Source organism: Akebia trifoliata, chromosome 12 (assembly GCF_017979445.1).
Source record: "Akebia trifoliata isolate Shusen 1 chromosome 12, ASM1797944v1, whole genome shotgun sequence".
In the NCBI taxonomy this organism is placed as follows: domain Eukaryota; kingdom Viridiplantae; phylum Streptophyta; class Magnoliopsida; order Ranunculales; family Lardizabalaceae; genus Akebia; species Akebia trifoliata.
The window spans coordinates 3,467,744-3,493,220 of record NC_141386.1 but is presented as its reverse complement, the minus strand read 5'-3'; the positions used below and the strand labels follow the sequence as shown (position 1 = coordinate 3,493,220).

Here is a 25,477-nt window from a genome sequence, read left to right as displayed (position 1 = left end):
AATTGATGAGCTTTTGGATGAACTACATGGGGCTGCCTTTTTCTCTAAATTAGACTTACGATCAGGCTTTCATCAAATTAGGGTCCGACAGGAATATATACACAAAACAGCTTTTAGGACTCATGATGGCCACTTTGAATTCTTGGTGATGCCTTTCGGTTTGTCTAATGCTCCCTCAACATTTCAGAGTATGATGAATGATGTGTTCCGCAAGTACCTTCGCCGGTTCGTCCTAGTATTTTTTGATGACATCTTGATTTATAGCAAGTCTTGGTCCGACCACGTGGAGCATGTTCGCGTTGTTCTAGCTAGGCTACAAGATCTTAAGTTGTACGTCAAAAAATCTAAATGCGTCTTTGGATCTAAGGAGATCGAGTATCTTGGGCATGTCATATCTCGCAATGGAGTTGCAACCGATCCTAATAAGGTGGCTTGTATGCTTGATTGGCCAATTCCAAAATCAGTCCGAGCTTTACGGGGGTTCCTTGGTCTTACAGGCTACTATCGAAAGTTCGTCCAAAACTATGGGGTAATCAGTGCACCTTTAACTGCCTTACTCAAGAAGGATGGATTCAAGTGGAATGTCGATGCAAAAAATGCCTTCAACACCCTCAAGAATGCCATGTCTACCACACCGGTCTTGGCATTGCCAGATTTTACCAATAAATTCGTGATTGAGAGTGACGCCTCGGACGTCGGGTTTGGGGCTGTTTTGATGCAGGGAGGAAGACCACTAGCCTACATAAGTAAAGCAGTTACCAATAGAGATCGCGGATTGTCTACTTATGAGAAGGAGATGGCAGCTATTATCTACGCGGTTCGTAAATGGCGACCTTACTTAATTGGTCGACGCTTTGTCATCCGCACAGACCATCAAAGCTTGAAATATATGTTGGATCAACGTGTGTCTACACCTGCTTAACAAAAATGGATCTCTAAACTCATTGGGTTTGATTATGAGTTGGTTTTCAAGAAAGGGGCGGATAACAAAGTTGCAGATGCACTATCTAGGCGGACGGAAGACTCGTCACTAATAGCAATTTCCACCCCAGTTCATACTTGGTTAGAGCAACTTCGGGCAAATCAGATGGATGATCCCCGTTTCCAGTCCATTGCCAATCGCCTCAAGAATGATCCAAATTCGGTTTCTAAATACTCCTTGGCCAATAATTGCCTTTTTTACAAAGGGCGCTTCGTGATAAACCCAATTAATTCCAACAAGCAATTGATATTAAACTTATTGCATGATGGACCGGAAGGGGGACATTCGGGGTTTTTGAAGACATATAAGCGCATTCGACGTCATTTTTATTGGGCAGGTATAAAAAATGATGTCAAGAAACATGTAAGAGAATGTGATGTTTGTCAGCGTAACAAGACAGAATCAGTAGCTCCTCCGGGTCTCTTACAACCCTTGCCAATCCCTACCAAGGTATGGACTGAGATCTCTATGGATTTTATTGACGGTTTGCCTATCTCTCACGGGAAAAGTGTCATTTGGGTTGTGGTCGATCGGTTGTCAAAAGCAGCTCACTTCATTGCATTAGCACACCCATACACAGCAGTCCACGTTGCTCAAGCTTTTGTCTACTATGTCTTCAAGCTTCATGGAATGCCAGAAACTATTGTTAGTGATCGAGATGCTGTGTTCATCAGTAATTTTTGGCAAGAATTCTTCCGCCTACAAGGTTTTAACCTTCTCATGAGTTCTGCATACCACCCGCAAACTGATGGTTAAACAGAGCGCGTTAATAGATGCTTGGAAACTTATTTACGGTGTTTTGTTGGTCTACAACCAAAACAATGGGTTCGTTGGCTTCCGTGGGCAGAATGGTGGTATAATACCTCGTTTCATGAGGCAACAAAAACCACACCTTATGAGGTAGTCTATGGACAAAAACCTCCCTCTATTGATCGTTACATTAAAGGAACAATTGATGTACAATATGTAGAGGAAGAGTTACTCAACCGAGATCATGTTTTGGGGCTTCTGAAATACAACCTTGAAATAGCTCAAGAGCGCATGAAAACTCAAGCCGACAAACATCGAACGGAACGCCAATTTCAAGTAGGTGAGCTAGTGTTCTTATGATTGCAGCCTTATCGTCAAAACTCCCTTGTAACTAGACACTCCAACAAGCTTGCACCGTGATATTTTGGGCCTTTCCAAATTGTTGAAAAAATTAGGCTAGTCGCATATCGCTTGGACCTGCCCCCAGATTCTAAGATACATTCTGTCTTCCATGTATCTTGCTTAAAGAAACGACTCGGCAACTCCGTTCCTGTTTTCATAGTGCTACCACCTACTACTGATTCTGGACAAATATCACTCTTACTCGACAAGGTCTTGGATAGACGCATGGTGAAGCGTAATAACCAAGCCATTACCGAATTATTAATCCAATGGCGCAACTTACCTATGGAAGATGCTACTTGGGTACCATGGACGAGGTTGCAATGTGAATTTCCTTCGTTTCAACCTTGGGGACAAGGTTGATTTCAAGCGGGCAGGAGTGTTGCGACTCTCAAGGTCGATTAGGTGGCGCTGATGTGGATAGATTTGCATAGATCTGCTGGGGAGAACAGATTTGAATCTAATCTTTCTATTTTCTGTTTTTCTGTTGCTATTTTATAGGCATAGAATTCTTATTCTAGTTAGAGATGATTAGGATAAAAGGAGTCGGAAGTTCTGTAATTAGGGAGAATAAAAATGTTATTTAGTTAAGGAGTTCAGCCAACTCGAATAGGCCTATCTTTCTTCTTCTTCTCCTTCTTTCTCTTCTCTTTTATTTAGCATTGTTACACTACTATATAATAATTTTTTAGGACAAAAACTTTACAATGAGTTGTAAAAAATATCTTTTCTCATGTTTCTTATATTTTGTGATTAAAAAAAAAAAAGTTGGATGTAAAAAAGAAAAAAAAAATTCTATATAAAAAATTGGAATTAATGGTTTGTGTAGACATGAGAAATGTTCACCTTTGAACCTCAATGCTACGTTGTTTGGAGTCGCCACCATTCATTTTTGTAAATGGGTGTGAATGGGCACCCGAATCGATTATTTTGAAAACCATTTTTTTATGGCATTGTAGTGACTCTCAATCATGGAAAAGGTATGGTCTACCTAAGATCTAAGTAAGGGGATTCGGTTAGAGAATGGGGAAGGTGTTAAGCACCCCATTCTCTCCACCTAAGGTGGTTACCTTTAGATTTGGTCATTTTTTGGAAAATATTAAAATAACAAGTAGAATGCATGAGATGCATGAAGTGGGTGGGTGCTCATAGTGTGTATGTACCTCATTAGAAGAGGATTTGATGTTGGTGTTGACATAAGAAATATCTTATGGAAGAAGACATTCTATGGTGTCAACACACTTTTGCATGAGTTGAGATGTTGGTTTGGGATTTTAGAGAAATTCCATGGATGGAATACCCTTAGATCCATAACCTTAATGCATGCATGTTTAGCTAGAAACTTAGTGTTTTAACCCCATCAAGAGAGTTACACATTTCTTCATCATAGCCAACATGTGTGATGTGTGTGCATAGTGTACATTATGATGCATGATATGAGAATGGGTTAAAAAAAAAAGGCTTCAACCTCCATCCTTTCGACCAAACCGCCTCAAGCATTCCATGCCCAAGGTTGAGGTTCAATCTACTCGGGATGAAGGAGGGTTCTCCATTACATCCTAAAGGCTTCTAAAAATAAAAAGAGAGGGATAGAAGAAGAAGATGCAAAATAGAAACAAAAACAAATAAATAACTATTATCCCACCTTGTCCCCTTGGAAGTCTTGAATGAATCTTGAACTTGAGTAATGGACTTAGGACTTGAAAGATGTAGTTGAGGGTTGAGAGATGAGAGATGAGTAGAGAATTTGGTAGAGTTTTAGGTTGAGAGATGGGGGCTTGAGAGCATGCCTTGCTCATAGGAAATGAGGGTATTTATAGAGTTTTTGGAGAACTTTTGGGGATAAAGTGGTCCAACCCTAAAAATAAAGAACATGGACATGAGATTTAGGTTATTTCTTTTTGGATTTTTCATTTGTATGAGGGTAAAGATGACATTTGTGAAGAAACCCTAAAAGCATGCTTTGATCCTTGGTTTTTTGGTAAATAGAGGTGAGAGAACAAATGTACTTTTGGGAGGATGAATGGGGGAGTGACATGTGTAAAGGTGGAGTGGTAGGTAAAAAGTAGATCTTGGTTTATTTGTAAATAACTCATAAAGCAAGGGTGGAAGTGTAGTTTTGAAATGGACCAATGGGAAAAGAAAAGCACATTTGGGAGGGTGAATAGGAGGATGACATGTGTAAAGGTGAAGTGGTAGGTGAAAAGTAGACTTTGGTTCATTTGTAAATAACTCATAAAGCAAGGGTAGAAGTATATTTTTGAAATGGACCAATGGGAGGACTCCATGTATGTACTTGAAGATTCCCACCTTTTGAGGGCATAATGGGAAGTTCTCTCACCTTTATAGATTATTACCAAAGACCAACTAACCTTTTTGGTTGGACTAAACTTTTTGAGAAGGGCATTTTTGAGTTTTCACAAAAGAAAGGTTGACTCTCCAATTAGATGATGCATTGGGTGTTGGAGGCTTATGAGGTATCAACATGTGTCATCTTGTGAAGGGGTGAGAGAATGGACTTGGTGTTGGGCTTGGGTATGGACTTGGTGTTGGGTTTGGATATGGACTTGGGTTTGGGCTTAGGATGGACTTGGTTTTGGGTTAAGGATGTGGACTTAGGTTTGGGCTTAGGATGGACTTGGTTTTGGGTTAGGACATGGACTTGGATTTGGGTTTGGGATATGGAATTGGATTTGGGTTTGGGTGATGGGCATAGGTTTAGGTGGATTAGGGACAAGGTATGGGCATGCGATGATATGAGATGATGCATGTATGCATGAAAATGATGCAAAATAGCAATGTGGGTCTGTCGAAGAACTTGAGTTCTAAATCGAAATTAATTCGAGAAAATTTGGATTTTCCTATGGGTTCGTGCAAATTGGGGTGTCTACAGTTTGATTCAAAATCGAGAAAAAAAATATGATGATTCCGATTCTAAGTACCTTAGGAATTGATAAAAGATTACAATGTGGTGTGTGAATAGGAGGTGGGTAGTCGCTTTTCTGTCTAACTCCCTGGAGTACAGGAGTAAATTAGGAAAAAAAAAAGAGAGCTGATATTGCCACACCAATTCCTAGCCAAAGTTGGTGTGGCGTTAGCAAAGTTGGTTTGGCAATAGCAACACTCAAAAGGAATTACAGAACCTTGTTTAAACTTCATCAAACTTCAAGAGTGGAGAGAGAGAGAGAGAGAGAGATGAGAGAACTGCCAAGAAAGTGGAGGAAGTCTCGCAGAGAAGAAGATGACGCCAGATTCTCACTTCCAACTCGGGACGATCCGACTCAAGACGATTCCTATCCCATCGATACTCAAAGTACACACTACACCCTCTTATCTCTCTCTCTCTCTGTCAATTAATCAAATTAGGGTTTCTAGTTCCACACAGTGTTTAATTTACTTTCAATCTTCGATTTGACTTTTTTTAATCATGATTGTTTTCAACGAAATTCTCGTTCTAAACCTCTTTTGAGTTTTGACATCTAAATTTTCAAATTTTAGAATTTTAGGGCTTGTTTGCGTCGTCATTTTTAACACAATAAACGCTTTATAAAATGGGAATCCAAATATCCTTTAGGGTTTGTAATTAGGTCTAATTTCTTATACGCTATTGATCTTTAGGTCCTGTTTGATTGCCATTTTTGCGCCATTGAAAGATAATTTTGCAAGTTTTTTTATGGCTGAAAAATGCGGAATGAAATTGAAATTTTTACTGATATTTAGGTATAAAAGAAGTTGAATTATTTGATGGATAAATTTGTAGGAAATAATTGAATTATTAATTCTTAACAACGATCACCTCCCAAGATACAACGATCCATGCCCTTCCTAAGTACTACTTTAACAGATTACTTATGAATCTAAATTAGATAACCCAAGGCAATCTCGAACAAAATCATAGAAAATTTAGAGAAAAATGTAACTCTATATCCTATATTTTCTTTTGTCCTTCATTGGGTAAAAAATAATAGCTCTAGATGGCCAACTTGGGTAATCTTTGCTTCACCATCAGTGTTCTATAACCTTGTAACTAGTGAACGCATGTCGTTTCCTTATAATTATTCTGTTGTTTCACTTATAATTATTCTTGGATTACAAGACAGCACGTTATCGGCAATATTATATGCAATCCGCATACTATTATGGATCATGTTCGGTCATATGAATCAGCCATACCCTTTTCCATGTAATTACTCTTGGATTACAAGATAACACAACGTAGTTTTTATAATTTTGTGAATAGTGAACCCATGCCCTTTCCTCTATAATTACTCTTGGATTACAAGATAACACATTATTAGCAATGTCATATGAAATCCCACACTATTGTGGATCATGTTCCGTCATATGAATCAACTCATAACTTGTGGCACTAGATTAAAAATGTTTGATGTATATTTGCTTTAGTTGTTGTAATCATGTAGAAGAGGACCTTGGAACTAAATGGTTTTAGAGCCACAATAAGTGCAATCTGAATGTAGGCAGGTGGAAAGATGGTATGGAAAAGTGAGGGTTTGAGATCAAGATAAGATTATCAAAAGCAATTAAATTTTTTTAACTAACCCTCCTTCACCCATAAAACAAGAACATCAAATAGATATTATCTTAAAATTCCAAGGCAATCACGATCCCACACAACTGAATTCCTCAAATAGGAAGAGGAAGGAGTGCCAATGGAAGATTGGACTTCCACTCGCTTAGGGTTTCAATTACAAATCCTATGTTTGTATCTTAATCCTTCAAAGATTATGAAAAGAAAAATTTAGAACCAACTATTAGGGGTAAATAGGCGTTGTCAGTAAATTTTTAGTTGGTTTAAATGGACCCTAGATAGGGTTTGGTGGTTAAAAATGTTAGGATCAGTGTAGTTAAGGGCGAAAGGCAGTGCATGAGGCACAAGGCGAGGCGCACGCTTGAGTGAAGTAAGACACAATAAAATTAAAAAGATCATATAAATCAAAAATTAAAAAGTGAAAGTAGGTTAGGCTACTTTATAAAATTTATAAATATTCTACAATTACAATAAATATAAAATTTATATTTATATACAAGTATTTAGTTTTTTAATCTCTATAACTAGGTTAAGCTCTATAGTCAAGGCAAGCGCCTTAGTGCTCCCCAAGGTGGGGCATGCCGAAGATGCCTCAATACATGTGAGGCAAGGCACTTTAATTGAGGCGCACCAAGGCGTATGTCTTGACTGCGCCTCAGTGAAGGCACAAGAACACCAGGCGCACACCGTATTAATAAATAAATAAAATAAATGTATTTTGTTTATATAAGATACCAATTAAGATTTGATTAATATCTTTACATAGTACATACAAAAAATAAAAAAAATTTATTTGGAAAGTATAAATTTTTACCCTTAAAAGCATTTGCTTTTATATTTTGTCATTTTATTTGCCTGGAACCCAAAACCTTAGTCATGGTTCAAAATATCGGAATGTATCATCCGATACCTATCAGTATCGACCAAGTATGATAGGAAACAATAATGTGAAAATGTTTCAAGAATGTATTGAAAGTATCAGCCAATACAATATCATTTTTTCTTTGAGAGAAAAATTCCTCCAATATGACATTTTAAACCTTGACCCTATTTGTTTGCCTGCTTATAATTTTTCTTCTTGATAGTGTTGATATTTTAACTTGTTTATAAAATTCATGTTTATACATAATATAACTATTATATATCACTATTAAAATTTTTTTTTTTTTTTTTTCATTTTTATAATTTTATTGTGCTTCACTTCACTGAGGCATGCACCTCAAGCACTAGGAGACCTTTGCGCCTTTCGCCCTTAACTACGCTGAGGTTAAACTAAACCACAATAATCAAGTAAAAAACTAACAATAAAATCAAGTGTGAATAAAATATCTTAATAATAAGGAACTACGGATCATAAATTAAATTGAAATTTAAAACTTAAAAGTTCAAGACGCAATCACAAAATCCCATTCAATATCCTTATACAAAGAGTATGATAAATAAAAGATAAGTTTCAAAAATAACGACTATGAGCAAGCCTCAAAGCATCACACATCATTGTCATCAGGTAACACATAACCCTCATCAATATACAGTAAATTGTATTAAAAAAAACCGTAGAAAGGAAATATATAAATAAATAAATATATATATATATGTGTGTGTGTGTGGTTTATCATGATGAACTTAATAGGTTACATCAACCAATTAAAAGAGATTTACAAAAAAAAAATCCCATTTTATTTGATATGTAAGTGAGGCGTACGCCTCATGTGCCTTGCCTGAGGTGCAGCTCGGGCATGAGCCGCCCTCCTCCTTGAAAAACCTACCCTGCCTTACTTATAATAAGGTGTTGCTGTTGTGCATCACCTTGAGGCACGCCTCAAGCGCACGCCTTGATAACACTGTGTAGGATGTGACGTAGTTGGCTGGACAGCAATGTACAATGGCTGGGATGTGGGTTCAAGGTTTATTGGTAGCAGTTTAGGTTGCGGGAAAGGGCGTGGCTGCAATGGGGGTGGCTGTATTAGGTGTTGCAACAATTAATGGGGGTAAGGATAAGGTCTGGTAGCAGTTTGAAGGGCTGGACAGGGGTACAACAGCACTAGGGGCTGGGGTAGCACAGGGAGGGCTATGGGAAAGGAGATTTGAAGGTGTTGTGGTTATTCGGAGAACAGGGACAGAAGGTTGGGGTTAAGCAATAGAAGAAAAAAAACTTTAGAAGATGTTGGAGAGATTGGAGAAGAGGAAGAGAAGAATAGAGTACTCACCTTGGTTTCACACTAAAAGTAGAGGTGTTTCACACCACAACCAGTTGTTGGAAACTATTCACAAGAATCATGCAGTTTTGTTTTCTTTATTTCATTCATCATCTAAAAGAATTTACAGAATTCTCTATTTTTAGTGTTTTATGACTACTAAAAAGGAATCCAAAAAACAAAACTACTTGTGGGTCATCTAAGGATCTAAGATAAAATAATAAAATTAAAACAAACCCCTCGCCAGCAGAAAAAATAAACTACCCACTTAAGGACTAAATAGAAGTAAAAATAAATAAAAGACCTTAAGATTGGCCCATGGACCTGGTGTCCCCCATCACTTTTATCACAGTTGAAGTCAAGATTTATTGGTTGGAAATCTGGGGAAAAAATGTCCTACAATATGCTACTTCAAACAAACACAAAAGTTCACAAAGGAACTCGGTAAAATTCTAAAGGCAAAATTCATTCGATGATCATTTTTTTTTATTTTTTTGGTTCTTAGAACATATATTTATAACAAAACAAACGTCTAAACCAAAAGTTGAGATCTGATTAACAAGTCCTAGCCATCCATCTAAAGCAACATAAATGTTTTCATAATAATGATGAATTATCTTTAATTGTCATTGATTCTATTATACGAAAACTTGCAACACAATTTTGACATCCAAGATGTTTAAATCCCAGTATAAATTGTGAAATAACTGTTGTACGTAACAAAATTAGCTTTCCAACTCATCTAATGGTTTCTTAATTGGATATCTGAGTAAAAAGTTGTGCTTCTTAGAGTTAACATTGATAGGACCAAGGGGTTCATAGAAACTGGACCCCTTTTCTCGACATTTATTTATTGGGCTTCAAATGAAAATTGAACGTTGATCTTGGATCATGTGGTTTAAAGGCACAATACTTTGGTTTGCATCATTCTCCCACTGGTTGGAGAAGAACTCACTTCGTGTTTGATTGAATGCATTTTTTACATAGGTTCACAATTTTGCTTCTGCATGTTCTCAAGCTTTCTTTCTGATATTTCATTTCAACGCTTTTAAGACAAATTGCTTTTATTGATAAAAAGAAATATTTCATTTCAATATCAATGAAAATATTGAAAACAACATCAAGTACCACAAATTTCATTGTTGACTTTTATTTTTTGTTTTTGGAAAAGTCTAATAACAATGGATCAATGCAAGTCGTTAAAGATATGGTCACGCACTTTTCTATTACCAAAAGTTGCTCAAAACATCTACTACTAGTAATTCACAAGGATGGACTTTTTTGGCCTACTAGAATGGGTTATGCATGTCTATCTGAGACCTAACCCTACAATCTCAATGTTGTGCCACCAACAGACAGAAACTGCAATTGGTGTCGCAAGATTCATGAAACTCGCCTCCTAGGATACGATGGTTTCTGGTCCCTCCTAAGCTATAACTGTTATAGTTAGGACGCTTGAATCGACATTATTTCACCCAAGGGAAACTCATATTTATATGTATGTGTATTCCGTGTTTCCTTCTTTGAGATTTCCTTTTCTCGAAAATTGAGAGCAATAACAGATCATCTTAGTACTTCACGAATACGTGTTTTGTCATGTTAGACTTCATGCCTCAAATAGGCAAATGGTAAGCATTCTAATAATTGGAAATTTCAAAACATAAGAGAATCAATCGCTATATCGGTTACAAAGTTCAATGGAAATTGAAAGTTGATAAAAACCTTATGAAACAAAAGATTAATAGATTCCTTTAATGTTTCTTTGAAATGAGTAGTCTGGTCTGCTGTGGTTTGCTGTTTTTTGGAATCCAAATTGTATAGCCCCTTAGTATGTTTGGTTGCACATTGTCCATTTATCATAGAAGCAATCATTCTGATGTCATTAGAAGGTTGGCTTTTTTGTGACTGCAGAACAAGAGGAGCTGATCCGGTCGTTTGAACAGAAACAAGCTCAACAGAGTCTTATATGGAGGGTAAGTACTTTCTTTATACTTGAAGGTGCCAGCTTGGTATGTTGGTAAAGTCTGTTAGTGATAATACCAGATGCCTGGTTCAAAACCCGCCTTCAACTCTTTGACTACCAAAAACGAAAATATTAATGAAGAAATAGTTTGAGAGCTGCTCTTGGCACCCCAACTTTTACTTATTACACCCCAATTAAAAATAAAGAAAATAATTGAGTGGTTGAAAATTCGTAAAAGTTGGGGTACCAATAGAAGGTCTCTTGCTTTTTTATTTTTTTACTAGATTTCTATTTTATGGATTTAGGATTTTATATGAGCCTGATCGTAATTGTAAACAACTACTGAATTGTTTAAATGAGTGTTATAATGTTTTGTAATGTTGAGGTTATAAAAACCTTGGTAATGTTTGAAATCTTTAATTGGGGGATGATAAATAATTTAAGAAATTGGGGTGTGATAAATAAAAGTTGGGGTGGCAATAACAGCTCTCAATAATTTACATGTAGACCTTTTAGAAAACCTGAAATGAGTTCATTTTATTGAATAATGAATTTGGTTATTTTTCTGTGACTTTTGTAGAGAGTATTTGCAGCCCTTCTCTGTTGTTTCGTGGCATTCCTCATTTTTTCCATCTTTCATCAAGTTTCGTTCCCATGGGAATTGGTAAGCATCCTTTGCCTCATGGCATCTCTGAGGGTAGAACTTCCATTTGAATAATTGAGAAACTATATTAAACGAACAAGATGTATTATTAGCAATAAAATATTAAAAATATATATATATACAAAAAGAAAAAAAGAAAAAGAATAAGTGATATAAAAGTGGGAATTTGTTCAATTTATCCAATCAGGCCCCCTAAGAAAAATGAAAACCATCTAGTCAAAGAGATAACTGGTTTGTGCCAATTGACTGTAACCTTTATGGGTAGTTCTACCCCAACAAGTTCAATAAAACACCCAATTGGACAACTTGTTACTAGGGATTTGTCATCATATTCACTCGGTGGTGTCCCTCTACTAACTATAAGACAAGTGAACCAACGGAACTGTTGGATAAAAGGGGTGAAGAAATGATTTGATTTGACACAGTCGTGCTATTGCCTTAACACAATGAGTTGGCCCAATTTGAAGGGCAGACTTGTGAAAATAGAGTCAGAATAATAATTTTGATTGGGACCGCCTTTAGTATTTTATGGCCATATAAGAGACTGTTACATGATAAGGAATGGTTCAGTAAATATCAAGCATGCCATATAATCAGCATTTGAAAATGACCTTTGTCCATTTTCGATTGGAGAGTGGTGAGCTGCTTGTAAAATCTGATGAAGGTCACTATTTTTATTTTTATTTTTTTCTGAGGGTTTGATAACTTAATTCTCACTATTAACTAACAGCGTTATCATGCTTATTTCATGGAGGAGGTTGACTCATGGATTGTCATCGCTGCAGGTTTGTCTCTTTTACTTGTTTCTATTTGTTTGACTCTTCACCAATTGATTTAAATTCTTGTTATGGATCATAAGAATGTTACAGATTTAGAATTACTCTATTATTAGTCCACTTATGTGAACCAATTGAGCTATACACTTGAGCTCTTCACTGTTTCTTTTGTTTCCCTTGAACTGTTATTATTAATATCAGCTATCTGTTCTCACCTTAATCATTTACGGAGCTTGAAGTTTATAAATATAAAAATTTGTTTCTCCATTGCGGAAACAGTGAGTGCTTTGGTGCAGGTCAAGGGGGACTATAAAGGGGAGAAGAAGGCCAAAAAAACATGTAGATTAACAGTGTAGTCCCTTGATGGGGAAGATATAGCTCTAGATTGAATTGAACAACAAATAGGATTTGTGTGGCTGACCGCAAATCTTTGGGATAATACATTGTGAATGATGATTCATCATTCTTTTTTTTTTTATCAAAAAAACAAAACAATTATTTTATTGATGTTATACTTGTAATGGATCTAATATGCTATTACTTAAAACGTTGTACAGACTGGGTAGCCGTATTAGCATGCTTGATGGCTATCAAGGGTTTACTTCATAATTCAAAGTCGCATCGGCAATGGATTTGGTATTCCTGCTGTACTGGCCTCATGTTGGCGGTCTTCTGGTTATATTACATGCTGAGGTAAGTCAAGGATTATAATTGTTCTTGGGATGTTCCTACTTCTTTAACAAATGTTCAAGATTTCATTCATTTGGAAGAAAAGAAATACAAATCACATAATCAGATAAGGAAATTTTCATCCTCTCAATTACTTGTATAAATTTTGCTTCAGTCTACCATTTTAAATGATCATTTGAATTGCCAAATCACCCCTCTAATGTTTGTTTCGTCAACTTGGTTTTCGTTATGATCTATATGCATTATGTTTTATCAATCAACATGATTATGGTAACCATACATTCATTTCCAGTCTGTGATGATGCATCTGAGTTTGAGTCCATTTCAATCATTAATGAGATAAAAACCCAAGGAAGAGCATCCTTCAGTGTCATTTGCTGTGAGCTCTACCTGCTTTGGCATGGTGAAACCTTTTTCTTTGTTTATATCTAATGGGTTATTTTAGTTTGATGAGATTATCTTCATTGACTTAATATCCATTTTTGTTGCAGATTGGCAAAGTTTCAATGGGATATTATCTGGCTCCCTTTTGGGCCTTTGAGGTATCCTCTCCATCCATCTCTCAATATATGTATAGGCAGACTCAGAGAGGGGGAACTCATATGTTCACTCACAATCCCATCCGTGTAAGCAAGAAATCCAACTGTTGGGACAAGATATGCATCTCAAGAATCCATCACATATCACTAAGATTTTTATCGACCGTTGGATTTCATCTTTACACTGTCAGGAATGTGTGTGGACATATGAGTTCACTTCATGAATCTTCGGATCCCGCCCCTACAGACACACACACGCTCGCACGCGTACATATTTATATTTACTCATAGCAAGTGAAAATTGTTCTTTCATTCATATAAATTGCAGTGGTGCCGCCATATGCCTCTATGTGGACTACCTTCTCTCCGAGTCATCGGATGAAGTTAGAAAACTGCGTGGGTACATGTATGCTTACAAGGTCACCTAAAACTTGGAAATGTACGCATGATTTATCTTCTACCTCTTCTGCAATATGGATGAAATGTGAGCTCTAAAGGTATCAATCCTTCCCTCTTTTATGAGTCTGGACTGCAGGTTGGTAGCATCCATTTCCTTGATTCGGAGTGTTACCATCGCACGTTCTTCAAGGTAAACTGAATTTTGTATAAATTTTCTTTTTTCCTCCGCTTGTGATTGTTGAATTTTTCCGGCCCACATGACATATGTATAAAGGGGAAGGACCCACATTTCATACCACAAAGTTACATTGATCATGCAGTTTTAACTATTCAGTATTACACATACCATAACAATGGATGAGTTAAGGTTCTGAATCCAAAATCATGATGGAATGGATCCGCCCTTTTACAAGGCTTTTTTCAAAGATGGGCCTGATCTTATGATTTGTACACTTGTGTGGGCCCTTTGCGGCATCATCTGATATGATTTATCTCCCCCTAAAAAAATTCCAAAGAAAATCTTCCCTAAAACAATTCTATTATGATGTTCAATGGTAGTGTCTGTGTGATTGTGTATGGAAAATGGGTGAGAAAATGGTTTTATCTGAAAAATCTTTTTCCTTCCCAACCCACTCTGTAGGAAAATGATTTCCCTGCATGAAATCCAACTCGCCTTTTCATACTTTCTTAGATGTAAACGAACCGTGGAATTTATTTTCCCTAGGCCTAGTTTATGGGGATTTCATATTCCCTTAGAATCTATTGCAATCGTGCAGAACTGTAGTAGAAATTTCCTTTTTAATGGAATATGTATTTATTGCAATTTTTATTTTGGGAAGAAAAACATTTCAAATTTCACTGCAAGGCCATTTAGGACCAGAACACTAAGAATTCAGTCGATGGATCGGATCCAAAATTTTATCCATTCTGATAACTTTGGATATGGATCGAGGATCTGGTATATTTAGTGTAGCATTTGATGACCTATTGCATCAACATGGTTTCGATTAAACAGAGCCCTGATTCAATAAAATGTGGGGAAGTATGTAAATTATATTATATATTCAAACAAATGAAATTTACTTACAATTTATTTATCACAGTCTGATTTGAGTAGATCTAATCCGGATTCAGATCTTAATATCAAAATATTGTTAAAAAGAAATCCTGATCTTATAGGATTTGTCAAAAATCTGAGGGACCCATAATTATCATTCCTAATTCAAGCATTGCTCATGATGGGTATGTCTTAAAAAGTTCTTATCCAATGGTTAGAAATCATCAATCGGACTGATTTTTTGTTACATAGATATGTTGAGGTAAAATCCGGGTGCAACCGTGTAGATGATAACTAGTTTAGTTGGTAAAGTCTTCAGATTATGAATTGATAATACAATAGACCTTGGGGGGGATTCCTGCCGGCACTAATTAATCGAACTCCTTAAAAGGCAAACTTATTGATCCCAAAAATAAAAAAATTCGTGGTAGTCTTAGAGATGCTTTTTTTTTTAAATAATGAGTATTCAGCTTTATTTGATCCAAAGTCCAAACACTACCCTACCACGAGAGCTTCCAGCTCCTCCCCATAATGAGAACACCTACCAAGTATACATGACTTAGCGTAGGGGGTATTAATGGGTTGGTTCCGATTTGATTCTTAAGGAACTTAGAATCATGACAATTACATTTAGTTTGGCTTCGGTTTTTATCAATTCCTGGTCTATTTCAAAATAACAGGAATCGGAATTCAAAAATCACGAGTACCCATATGTTCGGGCTCTCAAGAATTGAATGAGGAAAGAAGTACTTTAAGTCATTATAACAAAAAATTCCCTTAAAAAAATTAACATATTATCACCAAAATTATTAATTTAGTTATAATTTGTTATACTAAGGATACAAATTAATGATTATAAGTAAAAATTTATCTTTGTTAAAAGTAATAAATTTTTAGAAGAATAACTAGTTTAAACTCCAATCAGTAATTTATATGAAAAATTGATGAATTGTATAGAATATGTTTTTATTTTAAAATAAAAAATACCTTAAATCATTTATAGTACGAAAAGAAATGACAAAATAATTGTTTCGATTACTCACGGGTAGCCATTAGATAGAACCTAACGGTTATAGGTCCTATTGGTTTGGTTCCATTTTAGACCTGGCTCTAATCGGTTCCAACAAAAAAGGATCCAGAATCAGGGTTCTTGATTTCGGTTAAATAGTACCCATTGACACCCCAAACTCCTAACTTAGCAGGCCAATAAACTGCCACATGGCAATTTTTTAAGGAGTGGTGTTTCAATATTTGCTACCCAAAATGGAGCAAACATTTTCCCTTCCAAAAACACATGTACGTGGCACTGAAGTAAGGTAAAGAGTTCTCGTTCGATTACTTTCTTTTGCAGTCGTTCTGTGTGTCGAGAAAGAGAGAGAGAGAGAGAGAGAGAGAATGGCTTGCGTACACGATCACAGCTGCGAAGATCACGATTGCTCATCAGATTTTTCTCTCTACAAACATATAGACCTCTCCAAGGTCCATTTCTATAATTTTTTCCCTTTTTCTTTTCATCTATTTTTCAATATTTTTATTTACATTGAAATACTGCTGAACCATTACCTGGAACTGCAACCTCATACAATTTAATGGTCAATTTCGGATTTTTATGGCGTTATCTGAAGTACATAGATCGATTTTTTGTAAGCCAATTGTGCATAGTGAATTGGGTCATTTGATGTTTGCTTGATTGTTTGAAAAAAAAGGGGAAATTTTGGATAATGGGAACTACAAATATCGGCAGTTTTGAATGAAGAATTAGTTGACATTATTGTGTAAAAGGGTTAATTTTATTCAGGGCTAACTAGTAAATCAATTAAGTTGGTTTTTAGTGAATGTGTTATAGGATTGGGGCTGCTGAAGGATCTATTGCATGTTGTCACATTGAAAAACCAATTTCATAATCTTTACGATGCAGCCCTTTGCTTGTTAGAGTGCCTGCAAACTTTGCTTGGTTTGCAAAGGTGTTGTATTAGAATCGTGAATCGTCTCTAGGGTGTTATATTGCTAACTTGATAGCTTAAATATGTGTGTGTGTGTGAGAGAGAGATATTATCAAAAGAGAAAGGAGTAGATCGAGAAGATCTTCCTCATAGAAATAGAAAACAAAAATGAAAAAAAAAAAAAAAACAGAAAAAAAAGAAGAAAATAAACTACCACAAAAACAATTACCAAACTCCGAAGATACGGTCCTTTTTTTTTTTTTTTTTGAAAAGCAAAGATTCATTCATAAGAGCGAGTCGGCCGAGATGACCAACCAAGCAAGAAACAATACAAAAGAGCCTAGTCAAAAGTAATCCGACAAACTCTATCCCAATTAGCCACAAAATCCTGAAAGAAAATCCCTCTAAACTCCTTGAACACTTTGGACCACAAGAAAAAGAAACTCAAAATATCCAAAGATGTTTCTTTACAATCTTTCCCTTTTCCAACAAACATGCGGCTATTTCGTTCTCATTGCAAACAAACTTCCAATTAAAATGAAAATCTTTGAAATTAAAAAATCCCCTTAAATCGATCAATTTTCTTGCACTGAAAAAACATGAAACTGAGAATATTGGCGATGACCTTGAGAACATCATGTGCCTTCCTACCAAAGGATTCTTTTCCTACAAGAAAAGGTCATGGATTTACCAATATTGAATTAAAGGTAGAATGGATCTTCAGAAGATCTAGTGAATGTAGAAAAGAGACGTGAAAATGAGCCAAATGCCACGAGTGAAGTTAAATGAATCAAGAGAGGATTCATCAATCAAAGTAAGATCCCTAGAGTTGCTATCATCAGAACTCAGCAGCTACAATCTTATCTAGGGTCACTACCCAAACAAAAAAAAAGCTACCTGGTATACTATTATGTGTTTTTGGGACTTGTAATATTGTCACTTCTCATGATGAATTTCTCTCTGATATTCTAAATTTTCGTTATACTCTGATGTATTATGTATGGGAATGAATTACATACCTTGGTTGCGGGTTTTTTTGACTTTTGCCACCGAAAAGTTACTAAAGGCTAGCAATTGATTCATTTTTTAGTGTTAAGTATTTATTAGCGATAGATTTGTTTAGCCATCTCCTGACATGATAGAGATGGATGGTTAAAGTGTAGGTGCTCTTCTTGGGTGTTATGTGACGGACACATCCCAATCAAATTAAAAGGAAAATTTTAGGAGGCAATAAGGCAGGCTTATGCTTTATGGGGTTGAGTGTCATTCAACCTGTTCATAGATTTTGCATAGCAGAGGTGATAATGCTGAGATGGATGAGTGGAAATACTAAGAAAAACTAGAAATAAATGCATTCATGAAATGTAGGGATAGCTCTAGGAGGTGATAAACTAAAGGGAAAAAAATGATTGAGATGGTTCAGTTATGTACAACAAAGATTGGTAACAACCCCAGTTAGAAGGAACATGAAAGTTGAAGGTTTTAAATGAACATGGGAAAGACCCAAATGAACATTGATTTAGGTGGTGAAGTGGGTATAAACACACTTAAATCAATAGAAGACATGGCTTTGGACATAATTGATTAGAGAAATAATAATAGCCGAACCCGGTTTTTTTATAAGACTTTGGTGATGATAATTTATCTGCTAATAGCTAAAAGAGTTTTATGGTTGTTGTGCTTGTACATATTCCAATATAAAAATAAATAAATAAATTTTATGACCAACATCATTGTTGAAGGCTTGAAGCCTTAGACAAACTACATGGGGTCAGCTGAACGAACCAGGCTTCTCCTTTTAATTCAATCTAAAGCCATGTTAGCCATTAATGATCAACCTTTCAATGACTCTCCCTTGGTTCGTCACCTATAGAGGCTACGTATTTATTTGTTGTAATTACTTATATTTTTTCTGCAAAGGTAAATGTTAGTGGCACACTTCTTTGTTGACTTCCATCTCAACTATATTAGTAGTTGTTTGCTTACATTTGCAGTTTATGTACATCACTTTTCCTTTTAGAGGAATGGTGGTCTCAATACCACGACCATGGTTGTGGTAGGCAACCCATAACCGTAGGTGGAAATTTCTTCTTTGAGCGGTTTGCCTCAAGTGTTGTGCAAACCACTAAAAGATAATCATAAACTATATGAAAAAGTGAGAAAAGTTATTTTATTTTTCTCTCACATAAGAAACTGCCACTTATGATTATCATGACAAGTAGTCATGGTATCAATAAGTTGAGATCACCACTCTTTAAAAATGGTGGAAGGCAGTTCTTTTTTATCTTTTTGTGTAATTTCTAGGTCAACACTTTAAACGAGGCTGTTTCACTAAAACTAATTATAAACTAATGAAAAAGTTTTTTAAAAAAGGCACTTTAGTTTCTCAAACTGCCGGTTATGGTTACTCTAAGTCCCTAACAAGTACTAATGGTATCAATACCATGAGATCACCACTCCTTAAAGAATTGATGAAAGTTAGCTGTTTCTTGTGTGTTTTTGTTAAGGTATCAGCTTTAAATGAGGCTGTTCCAGGAAGCGTAAAGTCAGTTTTCAAAGCTTGGGAGCAACGTTTGGATTCATCAGGGGTATGCCAATTGGTGTCATGCTTACTATCTTCCACTGATAAGGACTCATTTTGCTGTTTTTTTAATATAAAGATATATTTTTTTGCCAAGTTATATACTTAATATTAGTCGAAGTTTTTCACAGTTTATACTATCTGTTGACAGATATTAATTTATGTTCGCCTTTTATCTTCTCTTGGGCCACTGGACAATATGAATTGACAACAAATTTATTAGCAAAGGATTCCAGACAATAACTAATCACTTAGTTGTTATATCTTAAATTCTTGACATTTTGGCCACTTTGTCCCTTGGTAACCTTCATTTTACTCAAGATAGAAGTGTTAAAATAACATGTTTTGTTATTTCCCTGGTTGATTATTATGTTCTTGCTCTTCATTCGGTAAAAAAAAAACCTATCTTGTTCTTGTTTCCTTTTATGTTGTAGCTGAATTTCTACATTTTCAACTGAGTGCCAAGCAAATTTTCATCAAATAAAGAATATTTACGATTTCAAGCCTATATCATGATCACCGTTTCTTTTCTTCTTCTTTTTTTTTTTTTGTGGCGAAGAACTTCACCTTTTATTTGTGCTGGTATATTATTATTATTATTATCTTTTTCACACCAATTTGATTTTCTGATTTTGGAAAGATTAAAATTAGTTGTGGAATCATGTGGAACTTCTTTGGGCCTGCTTAAATTTCTTACCTATTATGTTGATTTCCTTATGTTCCTCTTCATCATGGCAGGGCCATTTGGAAAGCAATGATGGCGACCCTGAATTACTCGTTTTCATCTCGTAAGTAACCTCATTACTGTTGTATTGACCATAGTTCTCTTAACTTGGTTACCCACCCTGAAGGTTTATAACTGTCTTTATCCATCCCTTTTAAACTTTTTTGATAAATGATCTATCTGTTTTTTACTTACTGTCCCTATTTATTTATTTTTTGGATAAATGATCTGTCCATATACAAATTTTATGTGGTAGGATATTTTTCTTCATGCTTATCCTCTTTCTTTTGATAAATTTTTGCCTATCAAAAAAATAATTGTCACCCACATGAAAAAGATATATGGCTCTGTGCACATGCCACGTCAGCAAGTGAACTTCGAGTGACTATTTTCAAGTCAGCTTATCTTGACTCCTCTTACTAAAGTGTGGTTTTACTATTTAAACAATGGCTTCTAGAATAGTATTTTAGATTATTTTCACTATCATCATATGATCTTATAACTATTGTTAACTGTATATGTTGATGGCATCCAGTGATGAAAGACCATTTTGAGTATAGGCACATTTTATCATATATTTAATATGAAAGACACTATGGAAACATATTTTGCATTAATTTGCAAAAGTACTTGTCAGAATAGTTCAACTCCAATAGAACTCTCTAATTAAAGAGAGTTGTTTTCAAGTTTCAAGTAAAAATATGTTAGGCTCTTCAATGTGTGTTTTTCTTATGAATATATTTAATTCATCTGTGAAAAGGAAGTAAATGGCAAGAGAGATTGGCTACGGCATTTTTGTTCCTTATAGTTTTTCTTTATCTGCCATCTGCACTTTTAATTGCTTATTGGGTTCAAATGAAACTGTTTGTATTCATTTGCAAAACCAACTTTGTCATGATAGGTTCACATCAGATGTAAAGATCAAGAGTATTTCAGTTGTTGGTGGTGCTGATGGAACAAGTCCTGCAAAAATGAGAGCGTAAGCTTAAACTTCATGAAAATTTCTTATGCTCCTATGTGGGTTCTTGATTTTTTAACCAGCTCAAATGATAATTTCTTATGCTAATTTAACAAGCTCAAATGATACCACATAGCAGCTCCTATTATTTTTGCAATAGAGAGATATGATCATTGTTGTTATAATTTAACAAATCCATGGAATTGTTCACTACCATTATATAAAAGATTCCTTCATATCAGCTCCCCCTGCATTAAATTATGATGCTTAGATTTTCTTTGTCGAACTCCTATTCCTTTTCTGTGATTATCTTCTAACTTTATTATTATTATTTTTTGTTTCAAAATGCTAATAATGTTCAAATCGAATTTTAGGTTCATTAATCGAGATGGAATTGACTTTTCAGATGCTCAAAATATGCAACCTATCCAGGTAACTTTATCATCTCAACTTGGAATGGAGATTTACCAAAGCTTTTTGACTTAATGTTAATTATTTTGTTTGTTTGTATTAAGGAGTGGGATTTGGCGGAAAACTTACAAGGAGTATTGGAATACCAAACTAGGTAGAGATTCTTTAGTTGCTTTACTACATTACCTCTCTCTCTCTCTCTTTACTAATCATTGTTTGCAATTTACCTGAGGAATGATTTAAATACACAAATATATTGACTTCTCAAACTTGATTATGAATAGCCACACTGTACACGACCATGAAGCTTGCTCAGCTTTGATATAAAATATCATTTAGTACACTCAATAGTGAACAGTATAACAGAAATTAAGTAAATGAAGAAAGAAGGTATAAAGTTTTGATTGTCCGAATACTTGAAAGGCTAAAACTAGTTCAATCTACCACGTGTGGTGAAGCAGTGGTTTAATGACCTGAGTGTGCTCCCCAAGGTTCTATGATCGAGTCTCCCCACCCTCAACCTCATACTTCTGTTTGTGGTGGCTGGGCATATCCACAAGGATTAGTCCCACTTGCAAAGGGGTGGGGACACCTTGTCTCATCAAAAATTAAAAAGAAAAAAAAAAAGGGGGGGGGGGGGGGGGGGTATTTTAGAAATACCCCCATGTAAATTGGTGTTATTAGGTTTACCCCCTTGCAAAATGCAAGTTTAGGTTTGCCCCGCTTGACTGTAAGTCAAGATTGCTTTTTCTTAATGATTTAAGGGTAAATCTTGCATTTTGCAAGGAGGTAAACCTAATATCACCAATTTTACAGCGGGGGTATTTCTAAAATACCCAGCAAAAAAAAAAATCCATCCGAAACGATGTAGTAAGGAACCTTGTATGTATGTAAGCTGTATTGTTGATGAATGAACAAAGGCAACCTAGGTTGCAACAAACCAATGAAACAAATATTTTATCTTCCCAAATTCCACCTTAACTATTTCTTATATCCTCAATGTACTACTTTTAGGGATGTTTTAAGAGGGGTGAGAATTGGGATTGTAGAGGTCAAACGTGCTTCTTCACATGTCAATTGACTTATTCTAAAATAGCAAAGGGAGATATAGAAAGGATGTTGAAGGCACATAACAGAAAAAGCAGGGCTAAAAGTGTGGGCCTAATGCTAAAAATCAATGAAAAAAAAGTGAACATTGGGTTTGTTTGACCCAAAATTTTTTATTTCACGAACAGAACTTGATCATGAGTGCTAGAGCATTGTTTACAAAATCATGCTTTTAAAAACTTATTGAGTTCGTATAAGTTAGTAAACATGGTGAGAACAAATTTTTAAGAGAAATGACCCTAGTCATAACCTCCTAACGTCTCACATTTCTGACGATCAGATTAGCACTTATTAAAAGATGGTGATTATATCCTTAGCCATGGTTTTCCTTTGTCTAATGTTGTGCTGAAACATTCAATCAGATATTCTAGATTCCAAAGTGTGGCCAATCTCACTTTGCATTTCCCTGAGAATTTCGGTGCTGATACGACTCAGATACATTACATTGGCCTAAAGGGTGAAGCAACTCAGGTAATTTTCATAGTTGAAGATATTTCAGAAGATAGAACCATTCACGGATGATTAAATGATTCTCATGTATTTCTTTTTCTACTCATCAATTGACAGTTGAAGTGGGATGTGGTCGCGACAATTGTTTACGAAGTTATGCCCAATCCATCTGATCACAAGTAAGTCTTGTTTGCATCTGCAGAATCCAAATCTAATATCAGACTCACACTTATTCCCCCCACCCCACATATTCACAAAACGCACCCCACTTACCGAATGGGTCCATTTGGTGACCTCTTACTGAACCCATTTAGAACAAATCTGTAACAGATTGCCGAGTGGATTCGTTTTTTCTTGGTAACCTGTTACTGATTGGGACGCTTTTGGAGAAGGGCGAGGGGCAACGAGGGGCAGTCTTCATATCGGAATGCTCTTGAACTATATTCATTAATTTCTGAGCTGCTAAATTGCATATAGTTACACTTACATGCCAGTATGGGTACTTTAGTTACATCTAGGGAAAAAAAATTCCTCTTCAGCCCTATTTAAAGTATATTTTGAGGCAATTATACTAACATAGGATTAAACACTAAGATAGGTCTTAAGTAGATGTGTGAGGCAAGGACATTAATCACTGTTTCTGTCCCCTCAGAGGTTGTTCTACTACTCTGGAACCTTGGAAGCTTAAGATAAGGAATGGGCTGTGTAACCGTGCCATAAAATAAGTAGATAAATGCAGGCCTCCAAGGATTTTTAAATGGAAACTAGAGCGCTCTTTTTTTCCCCTTCTGGGTACTAACAATTATTGCACATTGGTTAGGAACCGATAAAATCGATTTCACTTTTCCTTCATTGTTGAAACTACTATTTTGCATTGTAACCTTTGTCCATGCCGACTGACTGAAGGTACCACCTTAATATCCAAATTTTCTTAAAATGACAGCAGATTTATGTTTCGAATCATTTCAGAAAGATTCTTCTTAGGTTTATATCATCACCACTTTCTGAACATCTTGTGACTTAGAATAGAGACTTTGGAACTTTTGAGTGTAGAAACTATATGTTAAGCACCGATGGACCATTTTGTGTGTAAATTTATTTTATTCCTCGAGTTGTGTCCAGGTGATGTGTCTGCACCATAGAATACTTCCAGTGGAACTAGTTTTGGTCCACCTAAACGGATATGTAATCAAAGATGGAGAAAAAAATGTGTGTTAAATATGCTCTCTGCTTGATTCATTTTTGTTCTCCTGTGACCATTTCAAAGTTTGTTTTGAATTTTGATCCACGGAATTCGGAACTATGTCCTCCATTTGAGGGTCTTTTTTCTCCCCTAAACTTCTTAAAATTTGGGTTTTGTACAGGACGAAGGCTGATAATGGTGGAGGTCTATCGCACGTGGAATAAAGATTCCAGACTAGCTGATGCGGTTTGCGGGGAAAAGAACATACAAATGCCAATTCGAGGCATTTCTTGACGGAAGAATCCATTAATCTTTTTTCCTTTTTTTTTTTTTTTTTTTTGGTCTGGATTCAAGGCATTGTCAGACCCATTTGTCCATATAAAAACTCTGGCAATGCTTAGCTTCCTGTTCTTGCAGTACTGCTACTTACACAACAAAAAAATACAGTTTGAAGAACTGATCCTGAGGTGGCACATTTGCTGGGTTATTGGCCACACTAGTTATGTTATTTTAATTACAGTTTTTATACATGCTTTATAAACTATTGACATTTTTCACTCTTCTTTTTGACATTTTTTATGTGGTACCAAGTTGGATTTCGTACTGTGCCATATGGCAGCCAATAGTGATTTATTTCTCTTTTTCAATTTAAATAAATAAAATACACTTTTTTTTTCATGGCCAATCATGAAGGTTGTGTTGTCCGCATCACATTCCACATAGCAAGAAAAGTGGTTAGTCCACATAAGAAATCTGGGTGGGTATCAAGAGAACCTTAATTGAGAATGTCATATTCTCAAATCAGGGTGCCCTTGTGATCCACATTGACAGACAACTTTTTTGTATTTTAAACATTTTAACTATTTTATTTTTATACAATTTAAGAATTTCATTACGAGCGAACATCAACAACTTACCATGGGATTAGGGGGAGCAACCACCATCAATCCTACCATCAATGGTGGGGCCATATTTGGATTATAAGGATCTATCAGATTGAACTGTTAAGATCTCGCACCCACTCAAGACGTTTCAGTGTTTCTGTTTCAGCAATTATTTTGATAGGATCATTTTGGTTTAATTCGAAAATTGTTGTTGGAAAAATGATATTTCAATTAATAAAATTCGAGCATTACAGAATTAAGATTTCA

General features: G+C 35.6%; 2 protein-coding genes across 6 annotated transcripts; both read left to right on the top strand.

Moving 5' to 3' along the window:
• The first annotated feature begins 5,287 nt into the window (after window positions 1–5,287).
• LOC147388647 (histone-lysine N-methyltransferase) lies at window positions 5,288–14,324 on the top strand. Of its 4 annotated transcripts, XM_086418242.1 has the most exons (8): window positions 5,288–5,447; window positions 10,793–10,854; window positions 11,425–11,508; window positions 12,239–12,293; window positions 12,842–12,977; window positions 13,466–13,516; window positions 13,842–13,952; window positions 14,049–14,324. In XM_086418242.1, exons 1-7 carry the CDS (start codon window positions 5,330–5,332, stop codon window positions 13,939–13,941), a joined length of 606 nt encoding a protein of 201 aa, XP_086274368.1. In that variant the 5' UTR covers window positions 5,288–5,329; the 3' UTR covers window positions 13,942–13,952; window positions 14,049–14,324. The 4 variants fall into 4 exon arrangements, with proteins under 4 accessions (XP_086274368.1, XP_086274370.1, XP_086274367.1 ...); XM_086418244.1 differs by having other exon boundaries at window positions 12,263–12,293; window positions 13,842–14,324; XM_086418241.1 differs by having other exon boundaries at window positions 13,842–14,324.
• Window positions 14,325–16,287: 1,963 nt separating this feature from the next.
• On the top strand, window positions 16,288–24,883 carry LOC147388646 (PITH domain protein (DUF1000)). 2 transcript variants are annotated; one of them, XM_086418239.1, is made up of 9 exons: window positions 16,288–16,448; window positions 19,420–19,500; window positions 20,232–20,281; window positions 21,119–21,196; window positions 21,550–21,607; window positions 21,691–21,740; window positions 23,056–23,164; window positions 23,261–23,322; window positions 24,508–24,883. In XM_086418239.1, the coding sequence occupies exons 1-9, from the start codon at window positions 16,365–16,367 to the stop codon at window positions 24,548–24,550; spliced, it is 615 nt and encodes a 204-aa protein (XP_086274365.1). In that variant the 5' UTR covers window positions 16,288–16,364; the 3' UTR covers window positions 24,551–24,883. The 2 variants fall into 2 exon arrangements, with proteins under 2 accessions (XP_086274365.1, XP_086274366.1); XM_086418240.1 differs by lacking the exon at window positions 21,119–21,196.
• The last annotated feature ends 594 nt before the right edge of the window (window positions 24,884–25,477 follow it).

Excerpts from the sequence above, each read along its gene's own strand:
- LOC147388647 (XM_086418242.1), top strand. The coding sequence starts at position 5,330 with ATGAGAGAACTGCCAAGAAAGTGGAGGAAGTCTCGCAGAGAAGAAGAT. Across the intron at positions 5,448-10,792 it reads CTATCCCATCGATACTCAAA|AACAAGAGGAGCTGATCCGG; the intron begins GTACACACTACA and ends TTGTGACTGCAG. Across the intron at positions 12,978-13,465 it reads TGGTTATATTACATGCTGAG|ATTGGCAAAGTTTCAATGGG; the intron begins GTAAGTCAAGGA and ends TTTTTGTTGCAG.
- LOC147388646 (XM_086418239.1), top strand. The coding sequence starts at position 16,365 with ATGGCTTGCGTACACGATCACAGCTGCGAAGATCACGATTGCTCATCA. Across the intron at positions 21,197-21,549 it reads AGTCCTGCAAAAATGAGAGC|GTTCATTAATCGAGATGGAA; the intron begins GTAAGCTTAAAC and ends ATCGAATTTTAG. Across the intron at positions 23,165-23,260 it reads TAAAGGGTGAAGCAACTCAG|TTGAAGTGGGATGTGGTCGC; the intron begins GTAATTTTCATA and ends ATCAATTGACAG.